The 20,805-nt window shown below is 37.2% G+C and overlaps 2 protein-coding genes across 2 annotated transcripts in view; one reads left to right on the top strand and one right to left on the bottom strand.

The window, feature by feature from the left end:
* Nucleotides 1–1,396: 1,396 nt before the first annotated feature.
* Nucleotides 1,397–12,038, bottom strand: dclre1a (DNA cross-link repair 1A (PSO2 homolog, S. cerevisiae)). Its single transcript, XM_015023385.1, has 10 exons — nt 11,868–12,038; nt 11,338–11,746; nt 8,319–9,581; nt 7,155–7,288; nt 6,026–6,144; nt 4,942–5,085; nt 4,725–4,870; nt 3,130–3,284; nt 2,693–2,834; nt 1,397–1,871 (listed from the first exon to the last, which is right to left on the bottom strand). Exons 1-10 carry the CDS (start codon nt 11,910–11,912, stop codon nt 1,705–1,707), a joined length of 2,724 nt encoding a protein of 907 aa, XP_014878871.1. The 5' UTR covers nt 11,913–12,038; the 3' UTR covers nt 1,397–1,704.
* A 279-nt stretch (nt 12,039–12,317) lies between these two features.
* Nucleotides 12,318–20,805, top strand: part of nhlrc2 (NHL repeat containing 2) — a 33,454-nt gene continuing 24,966 nt past the window's right edge. Inside the window, exons 1-3 of the mRNA XM_015023386.1 lie at nt 12,318–12,529; nt 14,509–14,661; nt 19,392–19,441. Of these exons, the coding sequence (XP_014878872.1) occupies nt 12,367–12,529; nt 14,509–14,661; nt 19,392–19,441 (366 nt within the window). The 5' untranslated portion in view covers nt 12,318–12,366. The remainder of the gene's footprint in view (nt 12,530–14,508; nt 14,662–19,391; nt 19,442–20,805) is intronic.

Below are 20,805 nucleotides of genomic sequence, written 5' to 3'. Positions count from 1 at the left end.
CACATGTGGCCCGCGGGCCTTGAGTTTGACACATGTGCTCTAGAGGATTTTCCACTACAGAGCCAAATTCATGCCTTTGTCAGTTACGACAAGTCATTCAGGTCCTGAAGCAGCAAAGTGGATTATGACCATCACAATGCTAATACTATGTTTGTCTTGTTTCAAGCCTAAAACCACTGCTGACCCATACAAAACACAAAGACCTAGCTCAAAGTTGCTCTAAAAACATTTCTATGATGATTAAGACTTTATTCATGTTTTCATTTGGAAAACAACAACAATAAAATGATTCTGAGAAGATATGTTTTTATTTTCAAGACGAAATTGCCACTCACAACATGGCCGACGAGTCGTTGTGGTGCCTACGGTTTTTATAGATTCTCCGGTTTTATTTGGTTTGCTCCTAGGTCACATTGTTAAAAACGGTTTCTTTAAATAAAAATAGTGTTTAAAAAACATAAAAGGAATTAACACAGCAGTTTTCATTTGTATCTGTAATATTTTAGATTTTTTTAAACCGCAGCTGTGCTAATGCTAGCTTGTGTGTGAACACTAATCTTCCCCTGAAACAATCAACTTTATTAGGAACTCTTTATATAAAAAATACAGTCTTATAGCAGATTATCTTAACAGATTCTCTATTCACATTCTCTATTGTTTTGTTGTTCCTATGTGCTTTTTTGGGTTCTTTGTTAGCTGAAATTGCTATAGGCTATCCACAAACATTTAACATCCGTAATTGGAAAAAAAAAAAAGATAAAAGTGGAGCTGATTTAATATTAAGTTTTATTGTAGCCATTATTTGTGGCTTTAAAAACAAACATTTGGACAGAACATTTTATCTATTCGTGTCTGATGAAATGGCGTTTCATGATGTTTAGGTTTATGTACTCAAACTATTTTCTGAGACCTTTTACCCCATTTTTGTAGAGGGTCAAAACCAGAAAAATAAATGCCATTTAAAAGTTTTGGACCCCTTTCCATTCAATTACCCACATAGATCAATAACCTCCTCTTTTGAAAATACACCCATTTCAATATGTAAAGGAAATGTGCAGTTTGAAAACCTTTTAAAACATTTTTATAAGATTCTCTTGACTCTCCCAAGGTCATCCAGAAGATTTCCTCCCCCACCCCCAATGATAGATTATACCATGACTGAAAATCTAGCTTTAATTCAAGAGCGCTCCATCTTTACAGAGCACCTCTGGTGCCTTGGAGATAAAAACCAAAAAGATCCGACACCACACTTCAAAACAACTTAGCATTTTCAAAGCCAGTGCTGCAAATGTTGGCACAGATTAGATTACATATCAATAATTACAGGAATTATATTGAAAGGCATGAATTTATAATATTCTAAACTGGTACAAATGAGATAAACAAGCCAAGGATCTAAAGAATATTTAAGTTTTTATTTTAGAATAAAAATATAAAAAACGTACAGTTTAAAAAGCAGCATGTTGACTCAATACATAAAGGGAATGTGGTCACAACAGATAATGCAGGAGGTAAAATACCTTCAGTTTCACTGTAAACATGTTTGTGCAACAGAGGCAGCATGTAATTGAAGTTTTATTCAATAAACGGGTCCAAGAGTGCATATTAATCCTTTCAGAGTCAGAATTTGCATATTAGTGTTAAAGCCACTTTCAAAAACTAAAACTGGAGCTTCAGAGGAGTTCTCAAAATCAGCGCCCCATTTCAGAGTTTAGCTCTAGCTTCCGAGAGCCACTCGCTGAAACATTTCTCCATTGCCTTCCTGCTTGACCAGCTGCCAACATTCACAGTGGGGATGATCTTCAGAGGCTTGAGCCACTGGACGAAACGCTTCAGCTCCAGGAAGCTGCTGTGTTCACTGTATGGGATTCCTGTCACAGAAATGGGAACATCTGTTATCCTCAGGGTTTATTTTGACATCCATTCTATAGTACTCCTTCTGTAAACAGAGGAGCAATTACAGCTGAGATAAAAATCTGACATGAAGCCAGATGTTATGAAATATGACAATAAATGGAGACGACGGCGAAATCTTGAGGCACCACATGCTTGAGTTATTTCAGTGGAAAATCCGATAAAAGGATCCCTTTGTCCTCTAAAAATAAAAAAAAAACTGCAACACTATCGTGCCTTCAACCATCTTACAAGTTAACATGAGGTCTCCTCTGACGAGATGCAGCTGAAAAGGAGCCCAGAGAAGAAGAGGAGGGAAAATTAGCATCTGTCAGTGACACAAAGTGGAAGGAGTGAAAAGCTAAAATTGGTGGCAAAAGCTTCCAGCTGGTGGTTGTAGGTTACATGGCAGATGGCTCTGATGTTGATGGATCTGTCCAGAACTTCAGAGATAAAACTGTAAGGAAAGCTGGATTTACGTACTAATGAAAATCAAGTCACAACTAATTTCACCGCTGGGGTTTCGAGCGAGACGGCACTCCAGCTGTGCTGAAAATGGATGAAGATGCAGCCTGATTATGATGAAGTCTCGTTTGGTTTCATCCCCCGTAGAGGGCACTGTAGGCCAAGTCAAAGCAATTCAGTCACATTCTCATTTTGTTTGAACACAGCACAAGTTTTCTGTCAGAATTTGGAGCATGAAGAACAGTCTGATGTTTTACCCTGCTCTCTCTGAATTAAAACAAACATTTCCATAACATCTAAACCTGAATCTGTTCTGTTAAGCATTTCTACTAACCGTAAATGGAGATGTTGCCGCTGATCTGTGGCTGGATGTCTTCCACCGACTCCACCTGCTCGCTGAAGGTCCAGCCGGTGGGCTTGAAGGCTACCAGTCGATCATACTGTGCTGAAAAGCGTGCCAGGTGATCCTGCAGCTTCTGCAGAGACGGTAACATAAAAAAAAAAGAAAAAGTGCATTAGAAAGTCTTAAAATTTAAAGCTGAGGATGCAGCATTATTGCAAACATCAGCTCTGCAGACACTTTAAAACCCAACATTAGGCGGCTTTTCTGCAACCAGTCGTGTGAAACCTCCAGGACTGCAAATTTAAATCTCACTAGAAACAATGTTTTGCAGAAATATTGGTAATTTTGCTCATCACAAACTTTAATATGAAGGTTAATGTTTGCATGGAAATGAAAACGATATAAAAACCAAGCCCTGCTGCACCCACTTTGAAGGAGAGCTGCATCATGGGAAGCACGTGAACCTGGGCTGCCTTCCAGTCGGTGGTTATGCGCTCCTTGATTTGCTGAGACTCCAGGCAGCACATGGTGTTGTATTTGTCCCTGGAGAGGCACACTTTTGACCCCAAGACCTCTGCCAGCGCTGCAAATAAATCACAACGTCAGCTGTGCAAGCACCAGATTTTACCTCACACTACCTTTGCAGAAACACACTGCAAAAGGAACGTGGAGCAGGCGATGCAAAAGTGTTCATACCTCTTGAACATTCATGTTATACGACCAGAAACTTTAGCATTTTAATGGTCGCCTGCTCTTTTAACTGCTACAAATACAAGGAATGAACAGAGTTGGGTCTTACTTTTTTTAATGCTCAGTGAAAGATTAAGCTCTTGTTCTTCATGACACCTTTAACTGATTGTTACAAACCAGCTGCATTTGTATTATGGGTTAAATTAAACACACATTCAAGGATATCTGAGGCTGAATGCAAAAGCATGCCACACTTTTTAGATTTCCTTCCTCTTAATTATTATGCAGCTTTTTGTGTTTGTCACATAAAATCCTAATGAAGCAGCAAAATGTTTCTCCCCAAGTTATTGTCGCACGTTATGAACGTGTAAAATACAAATGGGTAATTTTTAACGCTCACATTATTCTAGAGCTGAAACAGTTAATCTAACGATAAATCAATTGCTGAAATAATTGTCAATTAATTTAGTAACCAATTAATAATTAACTGGAGTTTACAGACAAAATGAAAATGCAATTAAACAGTAATTTGGCAAAAGCTGTACAAATATATACATTTGCATAATATATATGTAAATGTATATAAATTTTTTTTTATCTTCAACTGGTCAATTTCAGTAAAAAGCTAAATATATAACAAAACTAATACATTAAAACGTTCTCGTATAAAAGTGGAAATTATTACTTTTTATCTTTTAATGCATTTCTAATATAGTGTATAAAACCAGGCTTAAGTGGTTGAACAAAAAAATCTACAGAATGTTAATTTTTTTATCCAATTAATCGACTATTTGATAACCAAAACAATTGTTAGTTGTCACATCATATAAACAGAAGAATAATGGTCTTTTTGGTAATAAAAGAGGAATAGTTCAATAAAAAGACTCATCATGCAGAGCTTTCTGACATATTTTTGATTTAAGAAAAGATTCAAGTAAATTTCTATAGAAAGCAGCTGCAGCCCATTTTCTACATGTCAGCAGAGGACAGCACGTATTTATTACTTTCCTCACAGACAATTCCCAAAATCCTGTGTCTCTACAGTCGTGTTTCAATATAGATTTAATAACAGGTGACATTTCAGCAGGATGAAAGCGAATCAAGGCTGTGGGAAAAAAAAAAAACCCTGTTTGGTTTAGATATGGTTGCGCTGCATGTCCACATGTTCACACCAACAGCAGGGCGTTTATTAATTTAAGAGTGAAATTAAAGTAATAGTCTAATTTATATTCAGGAGTTGTGTTAGTTTATTCCTCCTTCTTCAGGTTTATGGTCATATTGCATTTGAGATAGAGGTCATATAAATTCTTAAAGAAGATCCCAAGCCACGTACCCAAGAAGACCTTTTCTTTCCCCACAGAGTAGGATCCACACACCACCAGCGTTCGCGGGTGCAGAGTCACCAACTCAAAGGCCCTGCTGGCTGCAAAGCTGACGACTTCCTGCTGCCTGGGAAACGTGTACTCGGGGCTGCAGTAGCTACAACGACAAGCAGCCATTAAAACCTGCTCAAAGTAACAGAAAACCACAGAGTACGTTCAGATACTGACGTCGTGTCCAGGTAGAGAGTCTGAACGCGGCAGTGGAGCAGCTCGGGATACGTCTCCATGGAGGGGTTGGCCCTGAAGTCACCGGTGTGGAGAACCGTCTGTCCATCGGGCAAGAAGAACAGCAGCATTGCAGCTCCTGGACAACTGAAGGAACAAAGACGGAAAGCTTGAAATCGATTTTACGTAAAGTTCAGTGAGCTCACCACTGATATTTCTACAATGTTCGGACGGATGAATAGACTACAAACCAGATGGATGAAGGGAGGAGTGGATGGACAAAAACATGGAAGGATGGACAGATGGATTTGTGTCTTAAGAAGAAACTAATATTTGGAAAATGTGGATTGACCACAATTGTCATCATTGGAATTTTAAAGACTAGTAAATATTTTTCTGATCGCGATCAAGTCGAGTTTTCAAACTTCACCAGCACCACACTTTGGAGATAACACAAATGAACTAGTCTACACTGGACTTTTTTTAAGCTGTTGGTTAACTATGCTATATCCAAGAAAGTTGAGTGGAAGGAAAAAGTATGCCTGTGCAAGAGTTTTGGTCTATATATAACTGCTCTATGCCCTGAAGTTTAAATTCACAATAATATCATCAATTACTGTCATTAATGTAAAATGTTATGTTTTTAAATGCCTAATTTGATATAAAAAAAGATCACGCCATTTCAATCAAGCCAAACTTGATCTCATTTACGCAGATCAATAAGTCTTTGAGAAATTGCTTCAATGTAATGAATATTTATTCACAATCTAATTTCTTCTCAAATTATAAAAAAGAAAAAATATGTTTTCTGGTATTTACCAAATAGAAATAATTTTAATAGTTCAAACTTTCCTAAAACAAGAAAATCTTAATGCAATTTAACGTCAAACAGTGAGAAAGAAAAGTGCATCTATTAATGAGGGTTATAAAAACACCTGGCACTATAATACAAAAATGAAGGACTTTAAACAGAAACCAAGCGCTTTCCAAACCTTGAAAACGCCTCATTGAAATTCAAGCGTTTTCCAGGGTTCCAATCTCCCGTACGGACCCTATAAAACCCAGCGAGTTCTGCCCGTTGACTCACTGGTTGGCGTCCAGGAGGACGACCCTGACTCCCTCCACGGTGACCTCGGCGTTCATGGGCAGGATGTGGACGAACTGCTCCGCCACCCGAAGCTTGCTCTTCACCAGGTTCCCCGTGATCTGACAGGAAGCAGTCAAATCTGACGGTTACCTTGGCAACCAGACAAGAATGTGATCTTGTTCTGGCCAAAATTAAAATTACTGATAAAAAAAAATAACCAATTAACCACTGTGTTTTATGAAAGGACTCAGATTAGGAGGTACACAAACATTTTGCATTCAGGATAAAAAAAATTGCATTTGTCAGTAAAAATCTTTCCCCCAAAAGTTGCATATTTTTAGCTTCACCTGGTTCAAATTCACAAAAGGAAAATTATTACTGCATTTTTATACACCTTCGTAAACAATAAGACATAAATAACATTTTTAATTTCTAATTTTAAAAAGAATCTCGGTATTTATGTTCCTCTTAATGCCTTTTGAATACTGTATAGAAAAAAAACTTAATTGATTAAATGAAAAATCAGCAAATGGGGCAAATTTTTTCAATTAATCAGAATAAAATCGATTAAAAAAAATACTGAAAATTTGCAGTACCGCTGACTTTAATATGGGCTTTCCTTAAATATTACATGACAGATCCAGTAATTTGTATTTTTTCTTTTTATGCTTCAAAACATGATTTTAGTTTTCAGCAATATTTATTTTACATGTGAACTGCAGCAAAATATAGTCAGTCGTGCGTTTTTTCTGCACGACTAACGAGGCCAAAAAAAAGAATTACAGGTTTTTAAAATGTAACTGAATTCATTAACAGTTTTTATTGCTGCGACTACAAGCAGATTTTTCATTACTCTGAGCGACTGCAGACAAAGAGTGTATCAAGCGAATTGTATTCTCTGCCCAAACAAGTGAAGATGAATAAAAAATGACACTTTATTTCAACCGTCTTTTGTCCCAGGAGAGCGTTGAAGCCTCGTGCAGACGGATATCTAACAGCTTGAAATGAGTGACATGACATCATGACTCACTGCTGAACAGCCACAGATAAATTTAACCACTGGAAAACAGATCGAGGCATCAGGAGGGGTAAACGGGAGGAGCTGCTGGTGTGTCGCTGCTGGACTTACTCTGTTACAGTAGATTGGAAACGTGGAGGTTCTGGTCAGCCCGCCGTAATGGTCCGAGTGGAAATGTGTCAGGAAGTACGAGGTTATGCCCTCGATCTCGCCGTAACGGAACGCGTCGACCACAAACTTCGTACCTGAGAACATTTTACGTCACAAACCACAGAATTTTAATTTTTTCCCCCTCAATCAAGACATTATGCACAGTTACATTAGTTTATCCCTAAAAGGTTTATTTCCATAATTCAATTCATTACACAGAGTAATGCATAGCTCTGTAAAAAATTAAGAGACCACTTAATACAAGTTTCTCTGATTTTACTCTTTATATGTATATGTTTGAGTAAAATTAATACTGTTATTTTATTCTATAAACTACTGACAGCATGTGTCCGAAATTCCAAGCAAAGATTTTGTATGCATTTGCAGAAAATGAGAAATGGTCAAAAATAACGAAAAGATGCAGTGCATTCAGACCTCATAATGCAAAGAAAACCAGTTCATATTCATTTAGAAACAATATTAATGTTTTAACTCAGGAATCAATATTTGGTGGAATAACCAGGAGGTTTATAATGAGGTTCAGTGCAGTAGTGGGCTCTTAATTCATTCCATGGCTGTATATATCATTATATAATGAAGCATTGCTTCAGGGCGTGGAGCAGTTATGCATAAACCAAAATTCAAATGGGCCTTGCATCACAATTCCCCAACTTTTTCCTTCCACTCAACTTTCTAATGATTAGACATAGCAATGTGAACCAACAGGTTCAAAAATAAAATAAAAAAATCCAGTTTTATCCATTTTATTAATTGGAAATATGTTTCACCTCTGGACCACTAAAATACATTTATTTGCACAGCCCTTTACAAAAACCAGTAAAAGTGCTTTGAGTGAGATAAGAAAATATATGAAACAAGAAATAGCAGAATAAAGTAAAAAGATAAGAATGTAACACTACTGTGATCTTTTATCATTGAAAGTTTTTTTTGTTTTACATCATTTAATAATCTGAAAAGCTGAATTTTAAGTCAGTATCAACTGTAAGCCACAAAAATCAAAAATACCTTCAAGATGCATTTAAAATATATCACTGTGAAACTGTAATTCATCTATATTGTCATTTTTTAACTAAAATAAATGATTTTCTAACTTTGCTTACTGACCTGGAATCTTCTTATAAAACGGACAACGTGGCAGCTGCACTTCTCCGTCAGCATTTACTCTGTTCCACCTACGTCTCCATCCTCTGTTCCCTCCTCTACCTGCATCACCTTGAGCGCCGACTGAGTCATTTCCGAACGCCGCCGCTGCTGCTGCCGGCGCCGCCTCTGGGTCAGCTTTTCTTTTCTTTTGTCTGTGCCGTCCCGGGTTCTTATCAGACGCTGGAACAGAGGACGCCTCCAGGTTGCTTTGTAAACTTTTATTGTCCGTCTCCTTGAGCGGTTTGAGACCAAAAAACACCCCGATGTCAGTCTGCTTGAGTCCAGAACCCTGGACTGCCTTGCTTTGGCCTTTCTGAGGCAGCATGTTTTGATAATTTGGCCCAAACGGATCCTGTGATGAAGACACTTGAGCAGAATTAAGTTTCTGACTGCTGTGACCCTCTGAGCAAATAGTTTCTCTTAGTCGCTCTAAAACAGCACTCTGTGGAGACTGAAAGCTGCTGATTTCCCTCTTAGATACACGAGGAGTTTCTGCAGCCTGCTGATTAGTAGGTGCTAATGAAGAAACTGGATCCAGCTGAGACGAGGAGGAAGAGGAGGGATCATCAAACGCTGCACCTTCATCACAGTTCTTGTCTATGAATTCAGCCAGGATTTCATCTTCACTGGAAAAGCTGTCGTTGAACAGAATCACTGAATGTTCATTACCAGAGCTCTCGTTAAGAAAAAGAGACTTTCTGCAGTTCATTTCAGTCTCTGCAGGGAGCTCAGACAGCGGAGAGTAGGAGATCCCATCGTCATCATCATCATCTTTGAGAGACGTCTGCGTCTCTGTTGAAACTTCACAAGCTCGATCTGATAGAATCTCCTTGACAGGAGTGGATGAAATCTCACCAACTGGCTTCTGAGCTTTATTATTATTATTATTCCCCAGCCAGCCTTTCTTTTTCTTAAAGTCATCAGGCCCAGGAGAACGCAGCAACAGAAGGCCATTTCTAGGTTTTGTCGGAGGTGTTGGAGTGTGATTCAGACTGGAAAAGGAAGAAGGAAAGGAAGTCGTCCCCTGAGAGCGAGCTAATGGAAAGCTGAGCGCCTCATTGTTCTGAATGTTTTGGAGATTTGCTTCTCCGCTGGTCTCTGTTTGCAAGGACAGACTGGGGGCTGCGGCGTTGCCGTTTGCACGGGTTTCAGCGAGAAGCGTGTGGTTGAACTTCTTGTAATGGTTTGGAATGGTGGAGGAGCACAGGAGGCCATCTGGACATTCTGGAAAGAGGGAACAAAAATCAATCAAACTTAGGTTATTTTATTCACCACGGTTTTCTGATTGTGGTTAAATTATATTCTATCTAGTGTTGTGCCATTAAATCAACAAGCTGAATATCTCACTTTTTATATCCCACACAACAAATCTGAGCTAAGGATGCACGATATTATCGCCATGGTATCGGTATCGGCCGATATTAGCTGCAAAATTTAATATCGGCCATTCCGTCAAAACAACTCACCGATATAAAAGGCGTTGTTTTTATATGACTAACCAGATGCCTGCAGCACAGCACAATGTCAAATTTGTACTGCTTGAGTGTTGTCATTGTCTTAGAGAGCAAATATCATGAATAAATTTGACATTAAACAAAAGTGTTACATCATTTTCAGCCTCCTTTTTAGCATTTGGATTTAGTAGCAGGCTAAATTGACTACTGTTTAACTAGAGTAGAGAAAACCATATAGTTCAGTAAGTAGACATAACAGAAAAATATTGGTATCTGTCATCGGAGAAATGAATTTTAGTATATCAGCATATTAGATATTGACCAAAAATCTAATATTGTGCTTCCCTAATCTGAGCTGACACTGAAAGGAAACCAGACCCACCTCTATTTTCCTTTGTTATCGGGTCAGGACACTAGATCAATAAATGATGTTAACAAAAAGCAATGATTCAAAGCTCTTTTTCTATATGGCATAAATAATTTTAGATTTAAAAAGAAAAATTTCAATCAAAAATCACCTATTTTTAATTGAATACTTTAATTTCTCAAAACATTTCAGAAACAGAATTTGCAAAAGATTGTAAACTCTAAATGTGACTTGATGACAAATTTATTTAAATAGGCTTTAAAAGGAAACCTGTGAAATGTAATCTCCCAATAGGCCTCCAGTTGATTGCATCGAGTCATTGACTTTGCAGCATTTTCTCAACCTGAGCAAGCACTTAAGTGTTTGATAAGAGACAATAAAGGAGCTCAGAAGGGCAAACACAATAAATCAGTCTGGTCAAAGTCATCTGTCCAACACAATTACATCAGGTGGGGAATAAAAACTAATTATCAGACAAGATTTTGTTTGTTTTAAGGGGCACTGGAGGGTTTCTGCAACATTTTTACCTGAGGTTTTCCAAGGTTACTCTACAACACACAAAATTGTATCTAACTAGAGCATCCGATTACATTTCTTTACAATAACAACTTTCCAAAGAAATAATAAAATGATGTTGAAATACCAGGTTTCCCTCAGAAAACTTGTAAAGCCTGGTGGTTGGGCACTAGGGCAACCATTCATCCAATGACCTGCTGTATTTCTGAGTTAAAAAATGTTTAAAGTTGACAGGAAATTTGAAAATATCCCTTGATAATTATGTGGTACTAAAAAATTGAAAGATTAATACCTGAAGACTAACTATAAAATCTTTAAAAAATGCAAACATTAAAAAAACTTAAATAAATAAGCAATGCTAATTTCTTATTATAAGCCTGGCGGGCCGTCAGGCTTATAATACACTGGGGAAACCCTGAAATATTATATTGCAGCAGCAATTCCCCATTTGGAGATTAATAAATTAATTATACAATGACTACATGACTACAGTCAGTGTAGTGTCACAGGTACAGTTTACTGCAAAAGTATGTATAACCTTTGAACATGTTGTGGAGGGTGAAGTTTGTGGTTGTAAAGTGGCAAAATGTGAAGAAGTTAAATGAGTTTTGCAGGACACAGGGACTACATGGTGGATATTTACCTGTGCATTTGTCCCTGGGGTTGTCGAGACATTCAGCAACATGCCATCTCTGAGACTGTACAACCAGAATGTGGAAAGGCATCTGACAGATGGGACAGAAGTCTTCAGACATCTGCCTCTCGGCTGCATTGCTGTCACTTTGGATTACCTCTGTAGCAGAACACTTGACGGGTAATTCATTTGATAATAAAAGTTTGCTTTCAACAGCCTCCCCAACAGCAGAGGAGTCTCCACTTTCAGATGTTTTGGGTTTTGTACTCTTCTCTTTTGACCTGAGAGAGGGAGAGCTGTCCTTCTTTGACTTTTTCCTGGCAGTACATCTTCTTTTGGAAATCCACAGCGATTTATTGCTCTTTCTCTTCTTCTCCAGGGGTTTATATTCCCAAATGTCATTTTCGGAGTCATCCTTCTGTGACATTTGGAGCAGCAGCGAACTTAGCTTACAAGTGTCACCTTAAAACACAGGTTATTACACAAGAACTAACAACGTTTGGTAACATTCCTCTTCAGAAGCAAAAGTGACACCAAACCTGTAAGTATTGGATATTTGTCGTGTAGATATCCCTTGTAGACATTTCACTAACCGAATAACTGACTTTGTAGAATATTCATCACGTTTTCGAAAATATTTTCACATATTTTGTTCGTGTTCTGCTGTATGTAACTGTTAGCTACCCTTACCTTACCGCCACAACACAACGATGAACTAAGTAAACATAGTACGACAAAAAAGAGCCACACTTTCTACATTTTTAAGCACGCTAAAATGCTTAAAAATCTTTAGTAGAACATCTAAAAAAAATCAGATAATACAGAAATTACTTTAAAGCTTATATCATTTCTGAATTTCAACAAAAAAGTCATTTAAAAAAAGTGTCGTATTTTATCTTTCTGCTGAAATGAACGTTGCGAATCTACGACGTCACTCCTATTGGTCGGTTTGGCCACGCGGCTGTTGTGATTGGTTATTGTTGCCTTAAGGAACTACAGACGCTGCCCGTCATCATTGTTGTAGTTTTTGGTGCAATCATGGCGTCCCACAGCAGCCTCGTTAGACTGTTTCCCATTCAAAGTCAGCTCGATTACGCTTTAGATGATGCCACAACACAACAAGAAAAGGAAGATCTCGTCTACCAGTATTTGAAAAAGATAGACGAGAGGGAAGACCTGAAGATACCGGATTTTCAGACAGGTTAGATCATGTTGCAGCTTTAGCTTCCTTAGCAAATCTCCTCCCTTCAGAACAGTTTGACAGGAGTTTAACAAGTATTTTTTCTTACGATTCTAATCGTTTTGATGAAATAAATGCACCTTATTTTCAAATTACCATCTCCTTTTTCTGCCTGGCTTTCGACAACAGTTTCATAGCTATTTCCCAACATGGTTTTGAAGGAGCTTAAATGCAATCTAAACACCAGTTTTTAGCAGTTGTTTGGGATTCTTATCTCTTGCCAGTAATATAAGAAAAGCAGCGACAAAAAACAAAAAAAAAACAGAACAATAACAAAAAAAAAAAACAACAACTAAACTTTGACCAAATTCGGATCAGCTGCTTTGTGTTGGTTTGACATCATAATCATTATAGGGTTGTCAACTGTGTATGGCTGTTGACGCCCATAGATAGTGTCTTGCAAAGTATTCATGGCAACAGCTGTTTCAAATTTCATTAAACTTCCACGTCTTTTTTTTTTGAGCTATTATTTGTTAAATCAACACAATGTTATACAAGAATATCTGAAAAGTGTGGTGTAAAACTGCAAACAGCCCACTTCACTCCGATATCCCAAAATAAAAGGTATTTTCATTGCTAGAAGGTAAATCTTCATCCCAGTCAAAACGCTTTTAAAGCCCTTTGCAGATTTTCTTCCGGGCTTTTCCATCCATCTTCCAGGATGCTGCTGCCATAATGTTTCATGGGTTGGTGTTGGTTCTCCACCACAAAATACCTTGTGGCCAAAAAGTTCAGTTTTGGTTACATTTAACCAAATCACCTACTTCTACAGGTATTCTTTGTCCCCTACTTGGACATATCAAACATGTAGAAACAGGAATTTCTTTCAACAATGGCTATCTTCTTGCCGCTCCTCCTGAAAGGCCAAATTTTTGCAGTGCATGACTAATAGTTGTCATGTTGACATGTTATCACACCTGAACTGCACCTCCCCTAGAAAAATTGAAAGCCAAACACTTCAACATCACATTTATATTCTTGCAAACGTTGTGGTTTGCAAGCTTCAGAGGGTATGAAAACTTTTGTGAGGCTTGTAGTTTCCTGCGGTCAAGTTGTTTTCGAACTTGTGATAAATAGGAAGTGGCAACACATTCAGGAAATGAACTAACGTTATTTTGAATCTTCCATATTTGACTCTTGATTTGCAATGTACTGTCGGCTTTTATGAGTATGATTGTTTTTAATGTTTAGGGAAGAGGTCCAAAAACATTTGAAATGAGTCAACAAAGGCTTCAAAACTGGTCCCAGCCCTTCCTACCACCTTTGGGTTGCATACTGGTAAATGACAGCCAGTCAGGTTTTAATGAGTAGAAAATAAATTTACGTCCATTTTAGTATGTTTTTTCCTGTGATTGGTTTTGAGTTTTATTTTTAAATGAATTTAGTTTCCAGTAAAAGTCAGTTTGTTGATTTTTCAGGCCAGAATAATAATTATTTATCTTAATAATTTGGGATAAACTATTACGGCATATTGTCAACATCTCATTACACCAGCAGGTGGAGATCTTCAGCACAAATGAGCTCCACCATCTCTCAAGAAATAAAGATGCTAGTTATTTTTTCCACTTAATTGACTCACTGAGCTTAGCAGATAGGTAAATGGTAAAAAACTTGTTGCTCTCACTGGTTTCACTAAGTGTAAAATGGAATATTTCACTTTGACTGTCCTGCAGTATCACTATGTGAGTAAACTTTTAAGGTTTGGGCAAGTTGAGCCACTTTTGGTGACTTTGGGAATCCATAAATAAGTAACAGTCCTAACTGGATCCTTGACAGTTTTGTGAATTAATCCAAATCGTACTACAGAAATAAAAAAAATGTTTTAATAGAGATGCACTCATGTGACTTAAATGCAGAGTGAAAATATCTATTTTTTGCTCAAGTAGTAAGCGATCTAAAAAAAAGACAAAAGCGTTACTGTTTCTTATGATTTCCTCCAGGCTTGGAGTGGCTGAACACTACAGAGCCTCTGTCTTTGAGCAAGGAGCTGGCCGGCAAAGTGGTGCTGCTGGACTTCTTCACTTACTGCTGCATCAACTGCATGCACATCCTCCCTGACCTGCACCAGCTGGAGAAGAGACACTCTGTTGAAGGTCTGTGCATGCTGTGTGTGTGTGTGCATGCCCATGAAAAGGGCTTATTACTGTGGTTGTGACAGTAAGAAAAGGTAGATCATGGCAACAAGCACGCTTGCGGGTGGGGATGGGTGAAGGGCGTCCAGTCTTGTAGATAAAAGACGAGGATAAAAACCCACTATACTGTCCACAAAGGATATTGAATTGAGTCCTGATAATGTAAAAACTGAAATTATGATGAAAATAAATGAAAATTCATGTTTTTTTCTTTGAAACACATTTTGTTCCACAGCACAAAAAGACTATAATCTCACCCTGCAGCCTCAACAACAAGCTTCATCATTCTTACTCAGTTTGCAGATCTTTAAAATCGTGTGCAAATACTAACACGAAAGAGTTGCACATCCGATAGAGGAATTTTGGGTTTTTATCATTGTGTAGAATATAAATTAGCCTTGTCCATCATAGTTCCTAGTGAAATGCAGTACTTGTCATATTGTATGTACCTTTCATTTCCTCTGGGATGAATTTGATGCCAAAGGTTTATATGAGCTTGTTACAGTTGATCAAACAAAAAGCAAAGTATTATCAGTAGCAGTGCAATTACAGCCACATGCTGCCTAATTTAAATACAGATCCCCAAGAGGACAATCTAATGGATTGCCTAATGCAACCATTTTTACTGAGAGTGCCACTTTTTAGACTAACTAAAAATTTATTTTTTAAGGTACCTTTTTATTAAAGAGTCTGTCATACTTCTCTGGGATCAGAGATTGCTCTTATTGTAATGAGCCTATGTTTCCCTTTCTGCCAGTATCCTTCTTGAAATTATTTTCTCCCTGATTCACCCTGAAAATCCCTAAATTTATCCCAGTGGATACATTTGTATGTTTTCAGCACCACACATCTTAGGCAAGCAGGCTCAGTGTTAACTCTCTAGAACAAGAAGTAATTTCCTCCCAAATCTTATTGTAAGCGTGAGATGAAAACATCAAAACACTCCACTTGGTCAACAGTGTTTGATTCAGGGAGCTAAATGCTCAATATGCAAAAAGGAAAGGTCAAAATCCAACCAATTACCCAAATATTTACAGAATAATTCTGTCCAGCAGTATCTAATAATTCAGTTTTATTTAATTTTCTTATAATATTCAGCCAATCTTAAGCTGTACAGTACTGCATACGATCACAAAGCAGTGCCAACTGTGTGAAATATACTATTATCTGCATAAATAAGCAATTTAACAGAATACATAATCTTTCTAACATTATTAGTAAATATGTAAAATAAAATGGGAACTAAGGTTGAGCCTTGGGGGACTCCTTTAAATTTTGGCCTTTTCTCGATATGCAGAAACACATTGTTCTATCTGAAAGGTGATCTCTAAAGCCCAATTACTCAAACCAATATCACTTATTCTTCTCACTAATAAACTAATTATGACATTTGTTTACAATATAATAGTTGTTATGGTGCTGTATCTCTTGTCATGCTATAATTTGTTTTGCAACTTTTAATGGTTTGACGCACCTTAATGCTAACCCCACTTAAAAAACTCAATCAAATTGCATTAAATGCTCCTACTTGCATGACCAAAATGATCTGAAAATCAATTGAAATGCATTCAAATTTGACTTGTACCCAAAAAGAAATCAGGAATTTTTTGATGGAAAATGTGGAGGAACCCTTAAATAAAGCAATGTGCTTCCGTGTTGTTCTGTGCTGCATAACACAACACGGCGCATTACATATGTAACCCCACTTAGGAAGGGGAACTGTAGTAAAACCGTCTGCTTTTTCTCCAAGAGCAGGAAGGCCCTTATCTCAGCTGCTAAGAGATGGTAACCAAAAATAATTCCCAGCTGCTGTGGAAGTTACTGCAGTGCTCATGCATGACTCCCCACTTTGCTGCAGCCCATAGTAATGAACTTAAACAACCGGCTACTGGCAACCTTCTGTGTCCTTTTGCAATATTTGCTGTTGTTTTGAATCCTAAATTTAAATGTATTACAGCTGAAGGTTCAAAAAGTGTGTTTGATTGTGTACTGCAAAGTTAAGAAAATGTATGTTCAATCTCTAAGCAGTTTTAACAACATTTGGGTCATGGCTACATCATGCTTGGATCAAACTGACTTAATGAGAATGTCTATGAAGGCATTATGTGGCACATAGGCCACGCTGGCGTAATAGTCGATGCAAATTTATATTGTTTTGTGTCTTTGTGTGTTATTTACTGGTTGTGTTCTTGGGGTTAGATCAGAAAGATTTTGTAATTTTGGTTATAAAAATAGAGCATATTATTTATGGCCTGTCACAATTTCACATAGCTGCCAGTAGGGGTCGGTATCGCTCCACCGTTGCAAAGGGATAACCGTTGCTATGACGATTCTGTGTAACCGTTGTGTAGCGACCGTACTTCTAATACTAGTTATTTTGTGTTACAGGTAAGCTGGTGATGTTAATAATATATAATATGTTATGTTATGGGGTTCTGTTAAGCATCAATTACCACACTGAGTTCCTGTATTAGTACCGTTTCCGTTATCAGTTACTTTTACTTCGTGAACCGCTGTTAACCGTGTTCAGAGCGGAGGCGGGTGGAGGAACAAGCGCTGTGTATGTAGTTGGAAAAAACCCGATTCCTTTCTGAATTCAACACGATGATCGTTTACATATTATGTAAAATATCGATAAATGTCTGCTGTGTTTGACTATATGTTGATTTTCTTGGGATATGTGCGTTAGATAAAAAAAAGACCGTTGCTAAGAGATAATCGTTGCTAAGGTGTTTGTGTGTGAGCGTTGTGTAGCGACTGTACTAGTTCTAATAGTTATTTTGTGTTACAGATGTTCAATTAAAGCCATATATCTGGATAGATCTTTTCAAAACTTTATTATTTTATTAAATGTATGTAGAATTTGTATGTTTTTCCTCTGTTTCCCCACATTTCTCTGTTTTGATGTGAATTGAGGACAAAAAAGTACCCCTGAAGCTCACTTGTTTGTTTCAATTTTAAGTATGGAACAAAAAATAAATAAACATCACTGCCACATATTCATGTTGCTAACTGCTAAATGTCAATGGAATATAATTCTTTAATGTACTTTCTTAAATCCAGCAGAAACTTAATTTCAAAGATCATCTCATTGGGCGGCGTGTTATAATTGAGTTGTGAGCCTGGCAGCGCTCAGAGCACAGTGTCAGCGCTGCTCTTATCTTTGGCACTGATTCGGGTACATTTTGTTTGCAGCTCTGGTCGGTGAGGTGTGGGAGCCACCCAGTTCATTCACTCCCACAGTCCACTCACTCACCCTCCCATTGTCACTACAATCTGTTGCTGGTACTACACTGTTTGGCAGAGGTTGTAAGGGACAGAAGTGAGTGGAGCCTTTGGAGCTGCTCAGGAAGTGGCTTGTTGGATCTGTTTACAGTGGGAGTTATTATTTCTGTAATAAAGAGACAGCTTAACTGAACCAATATGGGTTTATAAAGGGTATGTGATTCATAAAGTTTTGGTTTGTAAAGCCTAGAATAGCTCAAAGACTTAAAAACTTCATATGCATTCAAATTTTTGCAATACGTATTTGAGACAAATTTAGAGGAACATGAATTTTACAGTGCATTTTATTCAATTATACCTGTGGCAGTTTTTGGTTATTTTGATTCAACTCTTGTTCCTACTGAAGATTGTCTGAATATACCAACATGTATCAGAAATCAAGAGAAATTTTTAGATCATTGGCGTGGCGATCTAGCCAACCGGCACACTAAAATTGATGAGAAGTGTTTTTTACAAGCCTGGTCTGCCTGTAGTGAAGCGCATTGATGAAAAAAATAAAAACAAATTGCTAAAAATTATTGGAAGTGTTCAGGTTAGACAACATAATTCCCTCACCATTACTCTGACATGTTGCCAGAATATCCTGCTTTATAAAAGTGAGCCATCCCGGAGTTGTATGTGATCAGTCGACATTAACAGATGACAATAGTAAAACACTCTTGTTACCTGATAAACTTTATGCTTACAAACAACACCTTCTATGGCTCAGTGGTTAATGTTTTCTTTCTGTTCAGTCCCAACTATTCCTAGCCATAGCATGTCAGGAAGTATATTGAAAATGTCTTGTTATAATTTATTCATGTTGCAATCTTTCAATATTTAAGTTATTCCCCATGGTGATATTTGTCTTTTATTTGACAAATTTTTACCATTTACAGGTGATTCACATGCCTATAAAAATATATCTTATCACTTTTTGCCACTTGGATCAGGAAAACTCTCCTACTGGTGAGGCACATTTCAGATGTCTTTACACACAGGACTGTAAGTTCTGAATTTGAGAAAACTGTACAAAAAAGGAAAATGTTTCAGTGCATTGTCCGGCGCTCATTAAGAAACTGGAAGGAAACCTGGTTTGTGTTCTTTGAAGTTTCTCCCATAAGATTTTTAACATCGCAGAAAGGTTTTTCCCTCAAAAACTCTGATTCTCAGTTGCTGTTGGCCAAGTTGCAAATCATATCATGATACTTGCTGTCTGAAAGCAAATTTGATGGTGATTAAAAAAATCCCAGAGCATTAAAACAACAATAATCTAATTTTTACAAATTATTATTAATCAGTAGTAAATATCAGATAGTATTAAGCATCCTACATGTCTTTTATTATGTTTAGAACCCTGTTTTTCATGCTGATGTCTGTTTATGGTTGGTATAATTTTCTCTCTGTCTGTTTAATCCTTTTCGCAGATGGGCTGGTGATTGTCGGTGTGCACTCTGCCAAATTCCCCAATGAAAAAGTAAGTGTTGTTGTGGTTTGTTTGTCTTTGGGCTGACTGGTCTGGGAAAGCTTTTCTGCATTTTAAAAACTGCCAAAATAAATTAAGCTAGCATAACAGTAGCTTAATCCTCCAATAAAAAGTTTAGAAAAATACAAACTTAAATTTTAGTGCATTTATTAAGTGGGAGAAAAAAAATCCTATCTTAGTTTTTTTTATTACTAAATTCCACTTTTTGGCATTTTTGATTTTCTTGTACTAAAAAACTCCTGCTTTTTCAAATTGATCAATATCTATAGCTTTTTAGTTGATAATCCATGACTTCCTGTTTCCCTGCCTATAAATATGATGTAACACAAACACATTTTGCTCTGCCACTCTTCAAAATGGGAATGACAGAAGAACATTCCGCGCCAGGGCAGTCATTCATCTCGCAGCCTGTTGTGTTTTTGAGTTAAAACATGTTTAAAGTTAACAGAAAGTTTTAAAATATCACTTGATAATTATGTGTTATTGAAAGATTGGGCGAAGATTAATACCTTAACGCCAACTATAAAGTCTTAAAAAATGCTAACATTTTTAAAAAACATAAAAAGAAAAAAAAATCACTGTTAAGCCTGGTGGGGACACAAGTAAAGTCTGGTGGCCCACCAGGCTTATAGTACACTGAGGAAAACCCTGAACATTGCATCCAAGAAATGGCTGCTCACATAAAGTTGCACTGACAGTAATAGCTGTAATTAAAAATAAAATTGTGGTAAATTCACTATGTGAAATACATAATATAGATTAATTAGGCACAGACTGATATTTTCAAGCCTTAAGTTTTGTTAATTGTGATGATTTCCTACTTACTGCTAAGGAAAACACACTATTTAAGGTGAAAATATTGTCAGACCAATTAAAAAAATTAATACTGGAATGTGGGATGAATGAAAAATATGTTAAATACCTGCATAAAGGTTTATTTTAATATATTTTGGTCTTTCATCAGGATAATTTAGGCAAATCAAGACATAAAATGCTTCACTTAAAGCGAAACTAACCGTCTTCCAAATCAGTCTTAAGAGCTAAATCCTATTCAACGTGCGACATTACAAGATGTAGCTGAAAATATAATTTATATACTTTTCCTACTTCCAAGAGATCAACTTTGAAAAGAGAAAGAAAATGCCAGAGAAAGCATTCATATATCCCACCCACCAGCGGGTGCCACGATGAGGAGATAATCAGTACTGTCACTTCACCTGTCAGTGGTCGTAATGTTGTGCCTGATCGGTGTACAAAGCATTAACAGCAGGGGAGCCAATAAGTGGCACCTGTGTTTTTGTTAAGAGCAGTGGATTTTTTCCTCCACTGAATAAATCTTCTCAAATGAAAGGTAT

The sequence above is a fragment of the Poecilia latipinna genome, unplaced genomic scaffold, assembly GCF_001443285.1.
Source record: "Poecilia latipinna isolate Pla-1442-1.1 unplaced genomic scaffold, P_latipinna-1.0 Scaffold3297, whole genome shotgun sequence".
In the NCBI taxonomy this organism is placed as follows: Eukaryota; Metazoa; Chordata; class Actinopteri; order Cyprinodontiformes; family Poeciliidae; genus Poecilia; species Poecilia latipinna.
Note: the sequence above shows the minus strand (reverse complement) of the source record. Positions and strands in the feature narration are given on the sequence as shown.

Coding starts and splice junctions, on each gene's coding strand:
- dclre1a (XM_015023385.1), bottom strand. CDS start 11,912: ATGTCTACAAGGGATATCTACACGACAAATATCCAATACTTACAG. Junction 4,871..4,941: donor ACTCTCTACCTGGACACGAC/GTCAGTATCTGA, acceptor TTGTCGTTGTAG/CTACTGCAGCCCCGAGTACA. Junction 1,872..2,692: donor CGGCAACATCTCCATTTACG/GTTAGTAGAAAT, acceptor TTTCTGTGACAG/GAATCCCATACAGTGAACAC.